The 22,736-nt window shown below is 38.0% G+C and overlaps 2 protein-coding genes across 9 annotated transcripts in view; one reads left to right on the top strand and one right to left on the bottom strand.

The window, feature by feature from the left end:
• The window catches only part of LOC139936395 (dachshund homolog 1-like), a 107,956-nt gene that overhangs the window by 63,378 nt on the left and 21,842 nt on the right, over positions 1-22,736 (top strand). For 5 of the 8 annotated variants that reach the window (XM_071931217.1, XM_071931216.1, XM_071931211.1 and 2 more), the window contains exons 2-3: positions 12,934-13,052; positions 22,135-22,191. In XM_071931217.1, coding sequence (XP_071787318.1) covers positions 12,995-13,052; positions 22,135-22,191 — 115 coding nt within the window. In that variant the 5' untranslated portion in view covers positions 12,934-12,994. The remainder of the gene's footprint in view (positions 1-12,933; positions 13,053-22,134; positions 22,192-22,736) is intronic. The other 3 variants (XM_071931210.1, XM_071931215.1, XM_071931213.1) reach the window with 3 other exon arrangements.
• The window catches only part of LOC139936398 (uncharacterized), a 135,050-nt gene continuing 125,991 nt past the window's right edge, over positions 13,678-22,736 (bottom strand). The window contains exon 8 of the transcript XR_011785953.1: positions 13,678-13,734. The gene's annotated coding sequence lies outside the window, so the exon portion shown is untranslated. The remainder of the gene's footprint in view (positions 13,735-22,736) is intronic.

The following is a 22,736-nucleotide window of genomic DNA, read 5'->3' as shown; positions in this document are numbered from 1 at the left end:
GAGCAATTTGATACAGTCTGGATGCATCCTGATCAATTCTTGTGGGAATTAGTCCCGCGTATTTATATGCCAAAGATTCTCACTTAAATCATTTAGAGCGGCAGACTACATTAATGCAATATAAACAGATGAATCATTGCTGATATGTGTGAAGCTGCACTTGGCTCAATGAGAAAGTCTTCTCGTGTTGTTACGGCTACTGCTGCCTACTGGTGGAGATACACTTGTTTTCTCACACTCTACCCCTACCTATTATTGAGGGTTAGTGATGCAATGCCCCATTTCTACAGCATTAATTTTGATGTGATTGATTAGCGCAGAGGTTGTTATTGTTACTGTAGAATGGAAACTAAAGCCCCTTTCACATGAGAGCAATTTAGCAAGGGTCCCTCGCTAAATTGAAACATTTTACAAAATGTACCTCGTGTGAAGGACAACAGTTTTGTCTACTGTCCAAGTTCTCTCGCAAAATCTTGTCCAATATTGCTACATTTTACAACCATGTTAAAATTAAACAAGGGACCCCAGTTAAATTGCTGTCATGTGAACTGCACATTACTCCTCTCAAGTTTCACAATTGGAACAAATATACAAAGTCAATAGACCGATCCATTAAGCTCCGCCCCATTGCATATTGACTAGTCACAACGCAACGAAGGTCCGACAAATGAGGTCCGACATGCGTGCGCGTATGCTTGGCGCGCGCGAAAGAGTTGTGCAGAAAGGCATTGGAGAGGCTCACGTGTTCTTGCGCACACGTGGGTCGTGGGCGGAGCCTAATGGATCGGTCTATTGGCATCGGAAGATACAAATTTTGACTTTACAGGACTGTTTTCGCAGCGAAGGTTTTCCCAGGAGTTGAGAAACAGTGTTATTTGTCAGTTATTTGTTGGTCTTGGTGTCAGAACTTCAACTAAAAAAACAGGGATTTTGTGAAAAACTAGTGACATATTTGAGATGTTTGGGCCAAAAACCCGAACAAAACATGTTTATCGTCCCCGCCCTCTTTCTTTTAAGAGGTCGCCTTTTTTTCGTTGATTATTTTACACAAACAGTTTAAACGATCTTAGAGAAACAAATAAAATAAAATAAAGGCCCCCTGCCTTTTTTTTTAAAAGGCAGGACGTTAAACCCTTTTTTCCTGTTTACTAACTACTTCTAGTGAGAAGCATCATATATATATAATATCAAATAATAAACCACAATATATATATGCTAATACAGTATTAAAATTAATGAATTAATCATTGATATTTACTGTAACAAAAAGATCATTATTCAACTGTCTTTTGTGCGGCTCAGTTTTACCTCAGATGGATTGACTGGCACTAACCTTCTAGGTTCATTATACTGTAACAAAACCCATGCATGATATATTGGTCACTTTACACTGACCTTAGCTCAGATTGGTTGAAATAATTGGATAAAGCACAGAAGCATAGATTCGGACTAGCGTTAGCAATGAAATCAATGGTCCTTGACCAATGAGAGAATGGAGTAGTTGTTTTTTTGGTTTAGGCCGATGGCGGTTTGTTGGATCGACTGGCTTTTCAAGTACTTGTACTCTATTGTTGGTCTTTGGTTTAGGGGCTCTCTGTTCGCCATCTGGGACCTTGGGGGTTGGTTGGGGGCTGGGGAATAATTTGGGCTGGACTAGTTATCAGTTATTGAGTGTTGGTTGGGGAGTAAGGTTGGTGACTGAGTTCAGTCAATCCAACTCCTTGTACTGCAGAAATGCAGGCTTGATGCTTCACAGAGGCAACAAAGGCGATTGCCTGTATGCCCCTTGGTCATTGCCTTGGTGCCCTTGAAATGCTCCAATAGAAATCTACAAATTCCTCATAGGATGTTCTTTTGACAATGTTTACCCCTAAGATTGTGTTCTTTTATTTAGTGTCATCCAAATCCAATGGTTTCTCTCTTGAGCCACTTAAGGCAAGACATCTCCAGATCTTCGAACGCTTCATTTTTGAAAGGGCAAGGGCACCAAGGCATTTTCTCCTTGGTAAAGGGCACCCTATGAGGACATTGAAAATTTATACTCGAGCATTTCAAGGGTACCAAGGCAATGACCGGGGGGGGGGGGGGGGGAGTGTGAGGCCTGGATACAGGTTCATTTGTGTTGAGTACCAAATAAACTTTTCAATTCTGTTGATGGTGTCAGAATCACTTTCTCGTTTACTGGAAGTGAGGGTCTACATATCAGTTGGTATGTGTGGGGCAAGTGAATCCAGGCCTGATACTTCATGGGGGCAACAAAGGCGATTGCCTCCATGCCCCCTGGTCATTGCCTTGGTGCCCTTGAAATGCTCCAGTAGGAATTTAGAATTTCATCACAGGGTGCCCTTTACCAAGACGAAATTGCCTTGGTGCCCTAGCCCTCTCAAAAACTAAGCATAAAAGCCTGTGAATCACATCAGTTACATTGTACATGTAGGTCTGGATTATGGGTAGACAGGTGGCTCATTCAAGAGCTTGTGTTTTCATAGGTCAAAGGTTACCGCCATTTGTATATTTTCACAACTTTTTATTGGATTGAACTGCCTTTCATGGGAAATGACATATGTCCACAATCTCATGTGTTTGCCGGTTTGTGTTGAGTGGATGGCCTTTTATAGAATTGATTTACTGTTAAATATTTGCATCTTGTACAAATAAACAGTTTACTTCTGTGGCTACACACTGTAGGTTGTTGATAACTTAGACATTATAGGACCCAAGCAACAGTTTTCTGTTTTGTTGTTTCTCTTCCTAGAACTAACTTGTCGGCTCTTTATGGGAGTCAAAAATTTGACTCCCATAAATGGTCGACCATGTTAGTCGATGAGGTAAAAGGAAAACCTCGCTATTTCGAGGCATATTTGTGTGGATCATTGTATTCTACTTTTACAACGTCTTTTCAACCATATGCATTTTATAACAAACGGTTACAGATGCTTTTCAAAGACCAACTCGACCGGTCCAAGGCAACGTTTTCCTTTAATGGCCTGACAATTGGACCCTAGCAAAGTCTTTCTTGTAGGCTGACAACACAACAAACTTGAACTGGTACGCAACCTGTAAAAAAGGGTGAAATTTGCCAACTGGTCTGCATGATAAGCCATAAAAACTATAGCATTTTTGCAAAGGGTCCTGCCCCATTTGGACCCCACAAACTTGCAATATCTTCCCCAGATACATATCTCCAAATCACAGAAACACAGATGGCCGCTTTAAGCTGATGTAGGTGGGTGTCTTAGTCAGCTAGCTTAATACGCAGAAATCTAGAAAGGAAAACTTGGCACATCATTCATCATGTCAAGCACAAACTTGGATCACAAAGTTGTGTTATTTGTACAACCTGTTGTCATAAGAGTATTACCAATGGATAAAGTTGACCTCAGTGAACAAGATGTGATTTCTCACTGTCAAAACTGCCTTGATTTGGAAAAATAAATAGTAAAACAGATCAATATATGAAGGGGGAACAATTTGTTAAACCTGTACTGTGAAGTGTGGGCTACAAACATGACTCAATAGATGTCAAACAGGCCTCATATCTCTCCGTGTTTGCTTAGGTCCAGGGAAAGTTGATACTGTTTTCCTGCCGTTGGTTAAAAAATCATTTGTGTTTGTTCACCTTTTCGGAGGTGACATGACAAAGATGGAGGAGAGACAGGGAAGCATTGGGCCCCCAAGCCCAAATGTCTTCATATTTCATGCCCGGTAGTAGCATAGAGGGACAGAGAAGCAAAGTCTTTGCACCCAAACACTGCTAAAGGCTTCCAGTGCTCATGGACGTCGTGGCACCTAAGCTTTTGTTGTCACTAATAACTCTGCCCCATTCCTCGCTAAGGACTCCCAATTATGTGTGTACTTTGGGTCCATACTTGACTTGTAATTGTGAGTATTGGGAATATTGGACCATCCAATCTATAAGGCGAGACTGAAAGCAGCAAAGGCAATGTTTTGACCCTTTTGTTGGTACTGTTTGTTGCATCAAAACAAAGAGGTATTGTACTTTTCTGTTTGATGTGTACTTTTTACGTTCGGATAGCAAGATCATAAATTCAATATAATGCAATTAGTCTGCCTAAATTGTTTCTTAGGCTTTGTCATAATCTTGAATTAGAAATTGATTGTACTCCAATTTTATTTTGAAATAAAGCAGTAGGCAGTTTGTGCAATTTAGGCTTTTCATCTTTGAATCGGAGCATTTTCATTTGTCCCTTTATTTCTTTCCCGAATGTGTCTTCTCTAAAGGGAGTAATTTGATTGGGAAGGGCAGCTGATTAAGAAGTTAGTGCAGAAAGGGTTCTTGTATGATGGAAGTTTAGCCCTAAATTTTGGCAATTGTCATTGAAATGAGGAGTCGGCTTGAAGGGTCGATCTGTCTTTGTGCGTTCAAACACAGAATGAAACATGATGATCCCCTGGGCCTGCTGTCTGCACACAGCAAGGAGTCATGCAAAAATATATTCCGTTTGCTTGAATTAATAATGAACTCGGAAATGCACACGAGCATGAAGAATGGATGCATTTTTAATGGAGCTTGGTGGTTTGGCTTTCAATCATCAAAAGGACTTGGCATCAACTCCTTTGGGACGGTAGGAAGGAAGAAAGTACAGTTACATGGACAATCGTAAGCGCTGAGGTTATCAGAGCTAAAAGTCATGAGCCAGATAAATGCACTCTCGTATTAAAAATCCAAGCTGTAATTGATTTTTTTTCAGGGCTTATAATCCGGTTGATATTTTTCCTACTTAGGATCTGCAATATCAAATTATCCCAAGTTTCTAGAGAATTGAAAGAAGATCGGATTTCTAAGGGGGAGAGAGCATCAGTGTTTCTTTGCAATGAAGTAAAGCCGTATTCAGAAATACTGTTATTATCATGGCTGGTTGCTTCTGACTCTATTACGCTTATTAACCTTGAGGTAATATTTGGGTGAACTTTTTCCTCTTCTTGATAACGACTTTGTCAAATGTCAATTAATGCTGCAAAGTACATTAACACTACAATTTGATTCAGGTGGGATGCTTTATTGTGTTGTTGACAATGGACACATTTTGGGAAGGAGTATCCATTATCTAATCCATTTCTTGTCTTTGTTGCGCTTATCTTGGAGAGATTTGGGGTCGGTCTTTGAGCTTCTTCATTCCCCTTTTTCGATCTTTTCCTGTCAATTCTTAAGATCCATTTCCTTTATAGTCTCAGGATAAACCTATAATATTTCAACCGTCTCATTGTTACTGCTAGCCTCTTAAGCCCCTTTCACATGAGACCAATTTAGCAAGGGTCCCTCGCTAAATTGTAGCATGTTTGTAAAATTTTACAAAATATACCTCGTGTGAAAGGACAACAATTTTAAGAGTGTCCAGGGTCCCTTGTAAAATCTTGACCAACACTTCTACAATTTGTCGGAGGTCCGGACCTACGACAAAATCTTACACTAGCGAACCATTGTTTATTGAACGACGTTCAGTTCAGTGTAGTTGAAAAACTTCCAGGGGTATGTTGGGATCAGAACACCCATCTCTTGTACTGTCTTAAGACTGATTTCGTCCAGCAATTTTGCATAGGAAAATATTTTGACTGGAAATTTTGTGCTCTGAATGCTATTATTGAGTAGCAAATGATGATTTTTGAGTCGCAGCTGAGACATTTCTACTTTTTTGTTTTACACAAGATACAAAAATAGTTATTTGTAGTTATTATATTTGCGAAATTATATGAATGAGGTGCTTGTGTACTAATTTATTAAAGGCAGTGGACACTATTGGTAATTACTCAAAATAATTATTAGCATAAAACCTTTCTTGGTGACGAGTAAAGGGGAGAGGTTGATGGTATTAAACATTGTGAGAAACGGCTCCCTCTGAAGTGCCATAGTTTTTTCGAGAAAGAAGTAATTTTCCACGAATTTGATTTCGAGACCTCAGATTTAGAACTTGAGGTTTCGAAATCAACTATCTAAACGCACACAACTTCGTGTGACAAGGGTATTTTTTCTTTCATTATTATATCGCAACTTCGATGACCGATTGAGCCCAAATTTCCACAGGTCTGTTATTTTATGCATATGTTGAGATACACCAACTGTGAAGGCTAGTCTTTGACAATTACCAATAGTGTCCACTGTCTTTAAACTAGGACTAGACATAGCCTGATTTCAGCCAAGTTATGTTAGGATACCAAAGCTCAGTTTCATTTCAGTTTGTTTTTGTATACAACAGGCGACCCTGTATGCTTCGTTTTTGAAAGGGCAAGGGCACAAAGGCATTTTCTCCTTGGTAAAGGGCACCCTATGAGGAAATTATAAACTTGTACCTATTGGAGTTTTTCAAGGGCACCAATGCAACAAGCCTTGGCAGTCCAAACACAATACTGGAACACTAGTAGGTTGGGTTAATTAATTTGTATGTATACACCCAAACCAAACAGTGAACATCCTAGGGTCTGCCAAATCTAAAATAGGCTAATGACCAGGGGGCATGGAGGCAATCGCCTTCGTTGCCTCCATGAAGTATCACGCCTGATACAGTCGTTCAAAAGGAACTTCATCAGTCATTTGTGAAACCAATAATTGTTTTTGTAGCGCAGTAAGTACTACCATGTACGATTGACATGAACCGCTGTTTCCTAAAGCCATTGGCATGCCCTTGCTGTCAATGTTTAAACTGTATGGAGTCAGGAGTGATATGCCAGCAACCGCCTCTTAGTTTAATATTGGTAGGATTTCCAGGTGATTGTAATAAGCCTATTATTGTTACAGCACCCGATGTGAAGAAAGGTGATACAGAGTTAAGAAAACACCAATCTTGGCTTCTACTGCTGGGTACGCGCTGAGTCACCTTGGAAACACAACTAGATGAAAGTAAAGCAAGCAATTAAAGATGCACTTTGGTGGTTCGTATTGACTAAGATCATGGTCTTCAGTAGACAGTGAAATTAAGCAATTAATATGTGGGCATAATGACATCGATCATTCAGTAGTAATCTACAGATGATTCATTGAATAGCAGTCGGAATCAACCACTCTGTAATGACAATCTTTGTAATTCTTGTCTGAGTCGTTTGACGAGAAGGCTTAAAGCCATTGTACACTTTCGGTAAACAGTATTGTCCAAGTCCCACACTTCGTGTATCACAACTTATATATAAAATAACAATCCTGTGGAAATTTAGGCTCAATCGGACATCGGAGTCGGGAGAAAATAACCGGAAAACCCACTCCTGTTTTCGCGCGTTTCGCCGTGTCATGACATGTGTTTATAACAAATCCGTAATTCTCGTTAACGAGAATTTATATTGTTTTACCGTTTTCTCAAAAAGTAAAGCATTTTATGGACTAATATTTCAAGAGAAGTCTTTCACCATTACCTTCTATAAACCCTGTAAATTATTTGTAAATCTGTGAACTTTTTTTTTTTTTTCTGTACCGAAAGGGTCCAATGGCTTTAAAGGCAGTGGACACTATTGATAATTACTCAAAGTAATTTTTTTACAAAAAACCTTAATTGGTAACAAGTATTTTGGAGAGGTTGATAGTATAAAACATTGTGAGAAACGGCTCCCTCTGAAGTAACTTTGTTTTCGAGAAAGAAGTAATTTTCCTTGAATTTGATTTTGAAACCTCAAGTTTATAATTTGAGGTCTCGAAATCAAGCATATGAAAGCACACAACTTCGTGTGACAAGGTGTTTTTTCTTTCATTATTATCTTGCAACTTCGACGACCGATTGAGCTCAAATTTTCACAGGTTTGTTATTTTGTTATTATTGTTATTCCCTTAAAATATTACTGTACTTACTGAGGTGCTGTAGTTTTTGAGAAATGCATAAACAATCTCACACAAAAATATTTGTCTCGGGAGACAAACATTATTTTAGTATGACGTATTTGCCAGTTCTGGTACCTGGTATACTACCAGCAGTACTGGTAAATAATAAAATAATATCATATTTACGCGACTCTCCTGAAAACATCGCTCTGTGATTTTTTCTTCAAAATATTGACGACCAAGCTGAAACTTCTACAGGGAAATTATATTACATACTCTCTCAGTGCAAAAGAATGAAAAAGCACTCTTTGAAGAGCCATGAGGGACAACTCTTTTTCGAGTGGTCTTCCACTCTTTTAGATTGAAGTTTGCATCTTTTTGAGTGATTTTTCACTCTGTCCTTGAGTGAAACCCTTCTAAAAGAGTGAAATAACCACCACTCTTTTTGAAGAGTTATATGAGGGACAACTCAAAATGTAAAGAGTGGTGTTTTTCACTCTTACATTTACAGGGTACATATTCTTTCACAATGAGTAGGGATTCATGTCATGACCAAAAATAAAAGGTATAAAAACCCAGTTTTATATCTGGTAACATAAACTCTTTATGCATTGCGACTCAATTGTTAATGATGATGCTTTTTATTTCTCAATGTATGTTTGTTTTTTGAGCGTGGAAATAGACACATGTTTCTGACAGCTTTTATTTGTTGTTCTTGTTCGGAGGAAGGATTTGTATTTGCATGTTAAAACCATGACAACAGGGAGAATCAATCCCAAATATCAATCATCTTGTGTTGTTGCATTATTTGGATACCGGTTTCAATGTTTGTGCAAACGTATTTAAACATCAAAGGGCAGCTGGTCTAAGGCTTTGTATCAGGTACGTTGTGCATGAATCAATGTGTAGTGAGGTTTTCAACTAGTGGTTTATCCAAAAACATCAACACTTTTTGGTCAAAAGGTAAAATAAATGCAAAAACTATACATGTAATTGTTCAATGATTTCTTTCAACACAACACAACACCCCTCCAGCTATGAAATGGTAAAGCCCTCCGCCGCCCTCGGGTAAACAACTCCTTATAAGGGAATGCTGTGCGCGTCCCGCGTATCGCGTAATGTGGCACAACTGTTTCAGCCATTGCTCTCGACCAATAGGAACGAAAAAACTGTCTTATAAGAACAGGTGCAAGCTCGCGTGTCAAGCCCATGTTTCAACACTTTTTACTGGTCATAAACAAAGGCTTATACACAACCACAGGATGCGCTCTCCACCAATAGGAATAGCGAAACTGTCTGAGGTATTTATGAATAATTAAGAATAAATATCTTATGTTATGCCAAGTTATTTCATTGCTATATGTAGATCAAACTGCCCTTTGCTATTACAGTTAGTTATACAAATGGAGCATGTTGGACATAGAGATACAAACAAGGCCTTATAACAAGGCCTTAAAGGCAGTGGACACTATTGGTAATTACTCAAAATAATTATTAGCATAAAACCTTTCTTGGTGACGAGTAATGGGGAGAGGTTGACAGTATTAAACACTGTGAGAAATGGCTATCTCTGAAGTAACCTAGTTTTCGAGAAAGAAGTAATTTTCCATGAATTTGATTTCGAGACCTCAGATTTAGAACTTGAGGTCTCAAAATCAACCATCTAAACGCACACAACTTCGTGTGACAAGGGTGTTTTTTCATTCATTATTATCTCGCAAGTTCGATGACTGATTGAGCTCAAATTTTCACAGGTTTGTTATTTTATGCATATATGTTGAGATACACCAACTGTGAAGGCTAGTCCTTCACAATTACCAATAGTATCCACTGTCTTTAAAGGACTCGAATTTGGGTGAAAATCTATTTTGGATTTGTTCATAGAGAGTGACGTAAAGAAATGGACCATTATTATCAAAGGGAGTGCTTAGAACCTTAAACTTGGCACATCACAGAAACATTGCTATTCTGTAAAGTGTTTGATTTTATATTTGGCATAAACCCCCATTTCCAAAGCCCCTACCAGCATCCCCTGATTCTGCTGATGGTAGCAACATAGATAAACAAAAATGGCACCCATTATTAACTGGGCCCAATCTCCTAAAGCCTGTAAGTACAAAAACTTATTAAAGACACTGGGCACTATTGGTAATTGTCAAAGACCAGTCTTCTTCACTTGGTGTATCTCAACATATGCATACAATAACAAACCTGTGAAAATTTGAGCTCAATATTGGTCGTCGAAGTTGCGAGATAATTGTGAAAGAAAAAATACCCTTGTCACACGAAGTTGTGTGCTTTCAGATGCTTGATTTCGAGACCTCCAGTTCTAAACCTGAGGTCTCAAAATCAAATTAGTGAAAACTTACTCCTTTCTCGAAAACTACATCAACAGCTCCCTCTTCACCAAGTAAGGTGTTATGCTAATAATTATTTTGAGTAATTACCTGTAGTGTCCACTGCCGTTAAATACAGAAAAGTAATGCTAGGCAGGAACAGATTACCAGCCAATATTATGTTAAGTTTGCATTGTTGTGGCTGTGCACGACTCAATTTTTGCTAAGCAAAGAATTTGTCAAGCAGAATTGTCTGCTTAACAGCTTTTTGAAATATGGGCCCTTATTGTAGGCATATACATTAAGGTGTGTTTACAACATTGTTATAAAGAATCCTTGAATGTGTTGTTTTCTTGATCCAGCTGGCCTCATGAATGTTACTGGATGGTTTCTGATATTAGTTTTATTGAAAGACTTTATTTATTCCCAGCTATTGCAATCTTATTACAATGGAGTCTCAAGGACTCTGCGATACCTTACACAAATATTTAGGCAAGCCAAGGAGACAGATATAATCAAATAGTTGCCATTGCATCCAAATGTATATTCTCAGTTGAATACTGCACTGGTTAAAGGCAGTGGACACTATTGGTAATTACTCAAAATAATTACTAGCATAACACCTTACTTGGTAACAAGTAATGGGGAGAGGTTGATAGTATAAAACATTGTGAGGAACGGCTCCCTCTGAAGTGCCATAGTTTTCGAGTAAGAAGTAATTTTCAACGAATTTGATTTTGAGACCTCAAGTTTAGAATTTGAGGTCTTAAAATCAACCATCTAAACGCACACAACTTCGTGTGACAAGAGTGATTTTGTCTTTCATTATTATCTTGCAAGTTCGGTGACCGATTGAGCTCAAATTTTCACAGGTTTGTTATTTTATGCACATGTTGAGATACACCAACTGTGAAGAGTATTCTTTGACAATTACCAATAGTGTCCACTGTCTTTATAAAAACCCTCCTTTGATCAGCCTTATAACAAATTGTGCCAATACATGCTTGTTATTATTGACAAAGGATTATCACCATTAGAGATGTAACATGGTTTGCCCTGAGCAGGACCAGTTAGCTTAATAGCTTGTTATTTTGATAGTCCCTCACATTTTACACCAGTCTGTATTTCAAATGAAAATCAGGCCTGATGCTTCAAGGAGGCAACCAAGGCGATTGCCTTCATGCCCCTGGACATTGCCTTTGTAACTTGAAATGCTCCAGTAGCCCTTAACTAAGGAGAAAATGCCTTGGTGCCCTTTCCCTTCTAAAAACAAAGCATACATGCCTGGAAAAGGGTGCTTTTAAAGATGTTATGTCAGATTTTTGGCCCCAAACATTTAACAATAGATTTTTTTTGAGTGAATGGTATTTCAAAGAGTGTCACCCGCTCTAACGAAAAAAAGTTTAACTTTTACTTTTAATGGTCAGGAACCATGACAAAAATTTAAAAACGTTTCTTATAAAACACATAAGAATTGGTCATGTGATATATTGTCGGGATCCTGACAAAAACTAATTTTGAGCACTTTATTTCACTGGTACTAATAATTGGCAGACTTTTTTCGAGCAATGGCTCAAATGAAAGCTTGTAACTTTCTCGACCCCCATCAAAATACCTTGGGTCAAATCGGCCAAAAATCTGACATAGCATCTTTTTAAAGATGCTATGTAGTTAAAACTACATGTAGCTAGCTTGACTAGTTGGGGAGAAATATGACCCGTCCTCAGGTGTTTGAAATCAACAGACCTCTGTTAATGTGTTTGGGAGTCTTGCTTTCTAGGCCCCAATTCATAGAGCTGCTTACAATATAGCCACAAAAGATGCTTAGCACAATACCATTATGCTTACAAGAATAGGGTTACCAGTCAAACTACTATGTCACATGTACCATTTGCATGTGGTTGGTATCCTGCTCATTTCTGCTTAGCAAAGAAATTGTTCAAGCAGTGTTTTGTGCTTACCAGCTTTATGCAATTGGGCCCGGGTGAATACATGTACTTTGTAGGCCTACATACTCAAGATGGCAATAAGCAAGATGCACTATGAGATTATTTGTCGGATTAGAACATAGTATTTACTGTGCCGGTGATACAAGCATGATGCTTGACTAGTAAATTCCTAGATCTCGTCAGGCACCAAGCACTATCCCATGGGGCACTCAGCCACCCTAAGTCATAAGAGTTTGGCTTGGATATCCAATGGAGTGTGTTTTATGGCCAGGGTTATAACTAGGTGATAACTGCATGTACAGTCCGGGCTCCAATTTTGGGAGAAATCCACAAGACCGTAGGGCTTGTCAGGCCTTGTACTTCACAGGGGACACAAAGGCATTTTCCCCCATGCCCCCTGGTCATTGCCTTGGTGCCCTTGAAACGCTCCAGTAGAAATTAACAATTTCCTCATAGGGTGCCTTTTTCCTCCATGCTTTTACCAAGGGGAAGATGCCTTGGTACCCTTGCACTGTCAAAAGTGAAGCACACAGGCCTGGCTTGTAGTTTACAAAAAAAAATTCTGGACCAGAGCATTTGTTATAAGACCAGAATCAAAATGAGAATGAGAATATTGGCACCAAGGCATTTTCTCCTTGGTAAAGGGCACCCTATGAGGACATTGTAAATTTCTACTTGAGCATTTCAAGGGCACCAAAGCAATGACCAGGGGGCATGGGGGCAATCGGCTTTGTTGCCTCCTTGAAGTATCGGGCATGCATCACTTCTCTCTCCCCCTTTGTTGTATTTTAAGCAAGTTGTTATTTAAAAACCTTGAAGAATTATTATTGTTCCAGTTTGATACTTTTTTAATACTTTTCTTGTATTTTTCCCCAATTTTTCACAGTAGTCGTCCGGGCAGACCACCAAAGCGCAGCCTGCCTCTTTCTCTTTCACAGACTGTTCATATGTTACATGGCTTGGGACACGGAGCTGATCCACTGAAGAAACCCAAGATTGAAAATGGTAAGCTAACATGACTCAGTAGCTAGGGTACAAGGAACACACCAGGGCCCTGTTTTATAGAGCTGCTTAGCACAAAAATTTGCTGAGCATGAAATATCTTCCTTGATAAAAACAGGATTACCAACCAAATTTCCATTTGTTGCATATTGCTTGTTACTGGTATTCAGCTGTTGTTTGCTTATCCTGAAAATTGCGTGGAAATTTGGTTGGTAATCCGGTTTTTATGAAAGCAAAACTTTTATGCTAAGCAAATTTTTGTGCTTAGCAGCTCTATGAAATTGGGCGCAGGCCTGATACTAAATGGAGTCAATAAAGGCGATTGCCTCCATGCCCCTGCTGTCGATTTCACCAAACTCTTCCTAACTTAGGATTAATCTTAGGACTTAGGACGAGTTAAATTCTGTATCCAAAGACGTTAGGACGGTTAGTCGTCCTAACTCAAGATAAGATCAATCCATAGAGTTATATATAAGAACTAGAGGGCGCACTGGTGATGCTTGTGCACAAACGCCACGGGACCGCAAGATGACAAGCGCGCCATTCTGTACGCGGGTTGAATATGAAATACACGTTGGAGTTTTTTTAATTTAACGCTCACGCGATGGTGTTTGTTCAACTTAGGATATGGCCGCACAAACACACGCTGTGAGATGGCTGTTTTGTCAACTTAGAAAATGGCCGCCTGCGCGCGTGCCGGGGCGCGGATATAGGCCAGTGCGCCCTCTAGTTCTTATATATAACTCTATGGATCAATCCTAGCCTTTTGTAAAATCAGCTGCTGGTGCCTTTGAAATGACCAAGTAAAAATTTACACTGTCTCCATATAGGATGCCCTTCACATAGGGGAAAGTGCCCAGGTGCCCTTGCTCTTGCAAAAAAAAACACAACGAAGCATACAGGGTTGACACACTGTACCTGGGCGTTTGATGGTACCTGAGAGAGTTTGAGACTAACAACCGAATTAAATTCAATTCACTTTTCTTTTTTTTTCATACTGTCAAAAACAAAGCATTACAGAACATACAAATGAATACACATAATTACAACTCGTAAAGGCAGTGGACACTATTGGTAATTACTCAAAATAATTATTAGCATGAAACCTTACTTGGTAAAGAGTAATGGGGAGAGGTTGATAGTATAAAACATTGTGAGAAACGACTCCTTCTGAAGTGGAGTAGTTTTCGAGAAAGAAGTCATTTTCCACGAATTTGATTTCGAGACCTCAGAATTATATTTTGAGGTCACGAAATCAAGCATATGAAAGCACACAACTTCATGTGACAAGGGTGTTTTTTATTTCAGTACTTTCACAGGTTTGTTATTTTATGCATATATTGAGATACAGCAAGTGAGAAGAGTGGTCTTTGACAATTAACCAATAGTGTCCAGTGTCTTTAAAGGCACTGGACTCTTGGTAATTACTCAACATAATTATTGGCATAACGAGCAATGGAGAGTTGTTGATAGTACAACACATTTTGCGAAACAGCTCTCTCTGAAGTAACATCGTTTTTGTGAAGGAGGTAATTTTCTCACTCAAATTTTCACGTCAGACCTGAAAGCACACAAATATACAACAAGGGTGTTTTTCTTTCATTATTCTCTTGCAACTTAGATGACCAATGGAGTCCAAAATGGTTATTTTATCCATAGATACACCAAGTGAGAATACTGGTCTTTGACAAGGATGATCTCAAATATATAGATATTACAGTTTTCTAATAGCTGGAGTCCATAGGAAACATTAAAAAAGTCTCTTACCTCACGTTAAAACATGGTAAAAAAAGTTTTTCTACAGAACGCTTCTAGCCAAATTTCTGAAAAACGCGGGGTCAAACAAACCTGCACGACAAAGGAATCGTGACGTCAGTGGCGGCTATTTGGTTTGGAAAATAGCGCCCTCAGTTTGCCAAAGCTGGAGAACTGTGTTCACACCCAATTAGGGGAATATCGTCACTGGCGTCAAGAGGTCACTATAATAGACAAGCCGTTTTTGACTCTCGACTGAAAAAGCCGCGCGGCCGGGTGCATTTTTGACTCGAGTTGTTCATTACTAAATGCAAATTTTGAGAGTAAAATGGTTATTAACCAGTATCTGCGATGTCTATTTGGCCATAAAAAGGTAATTGTTGAAATATTGAGATCATCCTTTATTGGCTCTTTAAAGGTCAGTGCCTGATGCTGTCTTGGTTTGCTAGATCAGAGTCCAACCATCTCAAACTAGATATACACTTGATCGTACTGCCCTCTTACATAGTGTATGATTTACATGTCTCATGTAATGGACTTAGACAAGCAGAAATTTTCAACACTTCAATTTTCCCGCAAAATAATTGCTTTAGGGATGAGGGGTGAAGGGGAAGTACATCGTCTGCTCCGAGAACTGCTGTTGATTCTTGGGTACAGCTCCTTAAAGATACTGGACACGTTTGGTAATTGTCAAAGACCAGTATTTTCACTTGGTGTATCCCAGCATATGCACAAAATAACAAACCTGTGAAAATTTTGGCTCAATTGGTCATCGAAGTTGCAAGAGAATAATGAAGGAAAAAACACAATTGTTGCACAATAATGTGTGTGCTTTCAGATACCTAATAATTATAAGACTTCAGCTTAAGTCTTTCAATATTTGAGTGAGAAATTACCCTTTTCACAAAAAGCTACGTTACTTCAGAGTGAGCCGTTTGTCACAATGTTTTATACTATCCACAGCTCCCCATTGCTCATTACCAAGTAAGGTTTTATGCTAACAATTATTTTGAGTAATTACCAATAGTGTCCACTGCCTTTGTATCAAATCCAAACAGTATCTTCAAAACCGTTTAAAGGCGCTGGACACTATTGGTAATTGTCAAAGACCAGTCTTCTCACTGTATCTCAATAGAATAAAATAACAAACTTGTGAAAATTTGAGCTCAATTGGTTGTCGAAGTTGTGAGAGAACATCGACAGAAAAACACCCTTGTTGCACAAATGTGTGTGCTTTCAGATTCCTAATAAAAGGCTTCATGCCTGAAGTCTTAATATTTGAGTGAGAAGTCACCTCTTATTAAAAAACTGTGTTACTTCAGAGGGAGCCGTTTCTCACAATGTTTTATACTATCAACAGCTCTCCATTGCTCGTTACCAAGTGCTTACAGTTGTTTTCAGTAATAATTAATAGTGTCCAGTGCCTTTAAATCAAATGCAAATATGTTGAGTATCTTCCAAACAGTTTGATTGCACTGTTTTCTTTTACCATTACTCTGTCTCAACGGCAATTTATAATGGAGGATTTACTAATGGAATTGAATGCACTAACGAGAGTTTTGAAAACTTGTCAATGGACATCAGAAATTAATGTGTATTATTTCTATGGTAGCATTTGTAATTACGGAATGTTTTTGTTTTCCATCTGTAATGATATTGTTATTTTGCATTTGTTTACATATAAGCCGGCTGATTAGAATTAATTGAGGTTATAAATGTCTAATAATACACAGTGTCAATCAAAAACTATAGTCAATATTGCCAACAAAAACATTGATAGTAGGCCTACGTAATTGTAGAAAACAGATCAAAGGCTTTACACTCGTTAAATAAATGCAACGCCTCTTTAGCCTTCGAGGAAGACTCTGCTAGGGTCGAAATGTCAGGCCATGAACTATTTATGTGTATCATAGGTCCTTTAGGTTTCACAGCTAATTCTATTTTCTTACTTGTTCAAGAAATATTATTTGAATAGAAAGTAACCGAATCATCCATTACAGAAAATTTTTTAGAGATTCAACATTCATTAATAGTTGTGAAACGTGCTTTACAAAAACAACTTCTATTGTTTAGTTTTTTTCAAACGATATTTAATTTCCATCTATTAAGTTGTTTTGGAACTCTCTTCTAAAATATAGGATTCGAGCTGCCTCTAGCTACCGGGCAATCTTGGTAGTCTAGTTGGTAAGACACTGCATCAGAATTGCAAGGGTCATGGGTTCGAACTGCCTCTAGCTACCGGGCAATCTCGGTAGTCTATTTGGTAAGACACTGCTCTAGAATTGCAAGGGTCATGGGTTCGAATCCCAGCCGAATAGTACATATATTTTTTCACAGAGCTCAGGAAAGTACTCGGAGTGCACAGTGCTATCACACATCGGTGTATATGGATAAAACCAAAAAGATTAATATAATTATGCTCTCTTAATGTAAAAGAGTGAAAAACACCACTCTTTACATTTCGAGTTGTCCCTCATATGGCTCTTCAAAAAAAGTGGTTGTTATATCACTCTTTTAGAGGGGTTTCACTCCAGGACAGAGTGAAAAATCACTCAACAAGATGCAAACTTCAATCTAAATGAGTGGAAGACCACTCGAAAAAAGTTGTCCTTTATATGAATCTTCAAAGAGTGCTTTTTTACTCTTTTACATTAAGAGAATATATAAAAAAATCAATCAAATATTTCTGAGAAACAATTTAGGTAAGGAGAACCACCTTCCCCCCCCTTTTTTTTTTTTTTTGGGGGGGGGGTCATCTCTACAACCTTTTAAGGCAAGCTGGAACCTGTCTTGCACTTTTTTGAATGTTGAGGAAATACAGCATTAATCAAAGAGTGACAGTGTAGATAGTGATTTGTAGAGGACTGACCAACAGGAAGGCCAGACATTTCCACTTGAGGATGATGGATATTAATAAATATCCACATGTGTGGCCTTAAAACAAACACTCAACAGGAGCAATGCCAATCTCGTTCTCAATATGTTCTTAAACATGTCTAACTTGAGCCAGTGACCCATGCTTGATTTATGCCACGCAGAGCGGAAATCATGTTTAACAGGTATTTGTGTCGGGATACCTGTTTGGGTGACTGGTCAAAGGGTAGCAAACTTTACAAGGCAGTCACCGAGAATAAAGTTAGGACTTCGTTCTAGATGTCTCATCTTAGTTCCTACATGTTCATTATGTTAGTCCTTACTCTATGGTTAGTCCAGGGGTGGATTCCACAAAGAGTTAGGACTAGTCTTATCTCGAGTTACTCGTCCTAACCTAGGACTAGCCTTAAGTTTTTAATATCTCCCAGGACTAGTCTTAACTCCTAAGTTAGGACTAGTTCTAAGTTGGGACTAGTCCTAACTCTTTGTGAAATCAATCCAAGACCTGTGTGCTTTGAGTAATTTCACCTCCCAACTTTTTGAAAAAATTAACCACATTCAAACTACTGTTAGGGATTTACTAATCAGAAAGGGCACACATTGAATAGGCTTTGTGTAGGTAACATTTTAGAATGCATATCTTTTCTATTTGTTGAATGGTTAGATTAAGCCATCAGCAAAGATATTTGATGTCAATGTTCATTTATTAAAGCATTAGGGATTTCCTGTTTAAGTAATCTGATTACTCATCCGGAGATTTCAGTGGTTAAGGACAAATGCTTCATTCTGGGAAAAGACACATGTAGGAATGTTTATACAACTCTACATTTTAATCAAATTGGACAATGAAAAAAAAAATGAATGTGTCAGACTTAAATTCGATTCACCAACCGTTAACTGCTATTCACACGACAGCAATGTAACTGGGGTACCTTGTTTAATTTTAGCATGGTTGTAAAATGTAGCAATGTTTGACAGGATTTTGCAAGAGAACTTGTACAGTAGAAAAAAAGGGTTGTCCTTTCACACGAGGTACATTTTGTAAAATATTACAACCATGCTACAATTTAGCAAGGAACCCTTGCTAAATTGCTCTCGTGTGAAAGGGGCTGTTAGTTCGTTGAGAACATCATCTGTAAAGCTGCCAGAGCAAGTGGGTTTTTAATACTGAGAGTAACACCTTTTAATTAACACTTGCCTATAAACACTTTTTACACATGTTTGTGTAGGGCTAAGCCCTACCAGCTTAAAGGCACTGGACACTATTGGTAATATTGCAAAATAATAGTTAGCATAAAAACTTATTTTGGTAACGAGCAATGGAGAAATTCTTGATAGTATAACACATTGTGAGAAATGGTTCCCTCCGAATTAACATAGTTTTTTTTTTAGAAAAAGGTAATTTTTCACTCAAATAATTATTAGGCATCTGAAAGCACACAAAGTAATGCAACAAGGGTATTTTTTTCTTTCATTACTCTCTTGCAAATTCGATGACCATTTGAGTCCAAATTTTTACAAATTTGTTATTTTATGCATATGTCGGGATATACCAAGTGAGAATACTGGTCTTTGACTACTACCAAACGTATCAGGGCCTTTAAATATATTACTTAAATCTATGACTTATCTTTTTGTTGTCACAACTTGACTTTATCAAAGTTGACTTACAGAAAAGAACAAAGTAGTCAAAAGCGTAACAAATAATTTAAAACAAAAACTAAAAATACCAAGATAATTAAGGGTTCAGGCGTACCAATAAGACTTAGCTTGTAATTGTCACAACTTTACTTTATCAAAATTGACTAAAAGAAAAAAGCAAAGAAGTTAAAACCTTAATGAATAATCATAAAACGAAAACACCAATATTTATTAGGGGTGTCGGCATATCAAATAAGACTTATCGTATTGTCATAGCTTTATACTCTATATAAATATTGACTGCAAAAAGAAAAACCCAGTAGTTAAAACCATAATAAATAATCAAAGAAGACAAATACAAAGGTTATTTTGAAGGGGTGTAGGCATATCAAATAACGCTTACCAAGTTGTCATAATTTTACTTAGACCTACTACTAAGGTATTTGTGCATTTGTTTTTATATATTTTTTTTTTTTAACACAAATTTATTTTGTTTTTACAAATCAATGGGCGTAGAAATCCTTGGAAGTATGAATGCATTGGCTCAATAACAATAGATGATGACAGCCTGGTATCCTGCACACAGCATCTGACCTCGGCTGGAATGGCACTTTATATCCCGGGATAAGAATTCCATGAAATGATCTCAAAAAGATCAACAATCTCGAAGAGAGAAAAAAGGAACGAAACGTGTGAATGAGTTGAACCAGCAGATGGTATTGGACTGTTCTCTCCAGGGTGCCTGACCTGTAAGCCATCCCGACTCATAATTAGTCTCCTGATAAGCCAACATTTATATCCAAACATTAAAAAACCCTCACTCTGACCGGAATGTTGAAGATATGGAATCCTTCAAACTACAGAAAAACCAATCAAGAATCATGGCAGGACACTGCTATTCTAAGTATGTTGCAAGATTACACTACTGCGAAATATCACAAGTCGACAAAGAGAAAGTTATTTGTTGGTTTTTAATTGGACTTCATGAGCTTTCCCCACAGGATACTTGGCGTCTTGATGAAACACACCTTTTTAAGAAGACATGTTTGACACACAATGGATGTATTTTAATAATAATAATACTAGGTTCTTATATAGCGCTTCATCACACCTCTAGGGGTGAGCAAAACACTCGGTACCTAAGAATACACTTACAAACCCCACAGCAACAAAAACAAAAAGTTTTTCTAGTTGTGTTGAGTGAAATTAATTTGTCAATTTATTTTACACACAATGAATGTATTTTGTGTTAAACTACACTTACAGACCCCACAACAAACCTGAAAATCCTTAAAATTCAGTGAATGAATTCTCTTGTATACAGCGGAGCAAAATGCTACACAAAATATATCGGTTGCTAGAACTCAAAAGTCACATTTTGCTAGGTTAGATAAGGTAAGGTTCATTTTATTTGCAACCACATACGGTTGGATTCATTATAAAAAATACTAAAACTTACAAAATACATCACAAAAACTTTAAAATCATTAAACTATGTATTTAACTAGATAAAGGTACAAAAAGCTACTCAATATAGGCTTGTATACTTCGTTTTTGAAAAGGGCAAGGGCACCAAGGCATTTTCTCTTTGGTGTAAAGGGCACCCCATGAGTTGTAAATTTCTACTTAAGCATTTCAATGGCATCAAGGCAATGACAAGGGGCATGGAGGTGATCGCCTTATTGCCTCCCTCCTTTTGTGTCTGGACTCGCCTCGCCTATTCAGGTGTCTTATAGTGACAGGAGTTGAAGGGAAGTCTTGGAAAGTATTATTTTTCTGTGTGGCCTGGAAAATGTTAGAAACTCTGAACGACCCATCGGGTTAATTAATGCTGCAAATCCAACGTTTCCCCCCATAAAAAAAAAGAGAGATCACAGTGACATCTTATGGGAACAGGACATCTCCTTGGCTGCAATACCACAGTAGGTCTACGGTTCTTGTCTGCAGGTCACTCCCAAGCCTGAAATTTATGAACTATTTTTAGAGATAAGGTTGGCCATTACAAAGTTAGACAATGTCAATTGGTAGTCAAAGTTGCGAGATGATAATGACAGAAAAAACACCCTTGTCACACGAAGTTGTGTGCTTTCACATGCTTGACTTCGAGACCTCAAATTCTGAATCTGAGGTCGCGAAATCAAATTCGTGGAAAAGTACTTCTTTCTCGAAAAACAACGTCACTTCAGAGGGAGCCGTTTCTCACAATGTTTTATACTATCAACCTCTCCCCATTACTCGTTATCAAGTAAGGTTTTATGCTAATAATTATTTTGAGTAATTACCAATAGTGTACACTGCCTTTAAAGACAATATAAGCTATTGTCTATTTATTGCCCATTGCCATCTCAGCTTGTGCATGTAAAAGTAAGTCGACATAACTGATACTTCACGGAGGCAATGAAAGCGAATGCCTCCGTGCCCCCTGGTCATTGCCTTGGTGCCCTTAAAATGCTCCAGTAGAAATTGACAATTTCCTCAAACATAAGGTGTCCTTTTCCAAAAAGAAAATGCCTTGGTGCCTTTGCCCTTTCAAAAGAGAAGCGTAAACAGGCCCAAGTCGGTTTTTATGGTTTTGACCTGAGAGCTTGTCTATCTTGAGTTAGCGCCCTCATGGTTCCCATATGACAATACTCGTACTTCAATGATGAACAGCGTAATTGGTTTTTTATTTTCCATCAGCCTGGATAGAGTAGCGTTCATATTTATTGTCCGACTACCATTTGTGTTTAGCTGGATCATTAGCCGATCCTTTGTGCTATCAAGGTAGAGCCAATCATTAAAGTCATAATTATGAAATTATATTCCTACTCTTTAGTTCTTAGTCATCGTGAACAATTGATGTTATCAACTCAACTACTTCACACTCAGTCAGGTTGGTTTTTCTTCCTAATTGATTATTGATTTTCCTAGCAGTAGATTGATGGGTTGTCATATACAGAGTCATTGTAAAAGTAACATATGCCGGAGGCAATATTAAGAGTGTAGAGTGCTTATGAGCACAGTCAATCAATACACTTTGGTAGGGATGATAATTAAATATGAGGTACTCGACGACGAAGACATTGTAGCAGTGTAATTCAACACTGTGATCTTGTGTTTTTGTGAAAAGGACTTGGTCGTTAATGGGGATCTAACATTATACTTTAGTGTGAAGAATCATATCTTGCCTGGAATTTCATCTTTAAAAGGGCAAGGCCATTTTCATTTTCCAAAGGGCATTTCCACTTGTTTTCCTTTCCCTGAAACACTGTTTTTCAGAGGTGCCCAGCAAACTACAAACACATTAAATTTTTAACATTGTATAAATATAAAAATATATTTATAAAAAACATATTAAAAAGTCTATGGGAAAATTTTGAAGGGGCACAAAGGCCAAGATCAGGGCAACTGAAGACCGTGGCCTCAGTGTTATGTTTG

The sequence above is a fragment of the Asterias amurensis genome, chromosome 4 (assembly GCF_032118995.1).
Source record: "Asterias amurensis chromosome 4, ASM3211899v1".
In the NCBI taxonomy this organism is placed as follows: domain Eukaryota; kingdom Metazoa; phylum Echinodermata; class Asteroidea; order Forcipulatida; family Asteriidae; genus Asterias; species Asterias amurensis.
This window is presented reverse-complemented; position numbering and strand designations above follow the sequence as displayed.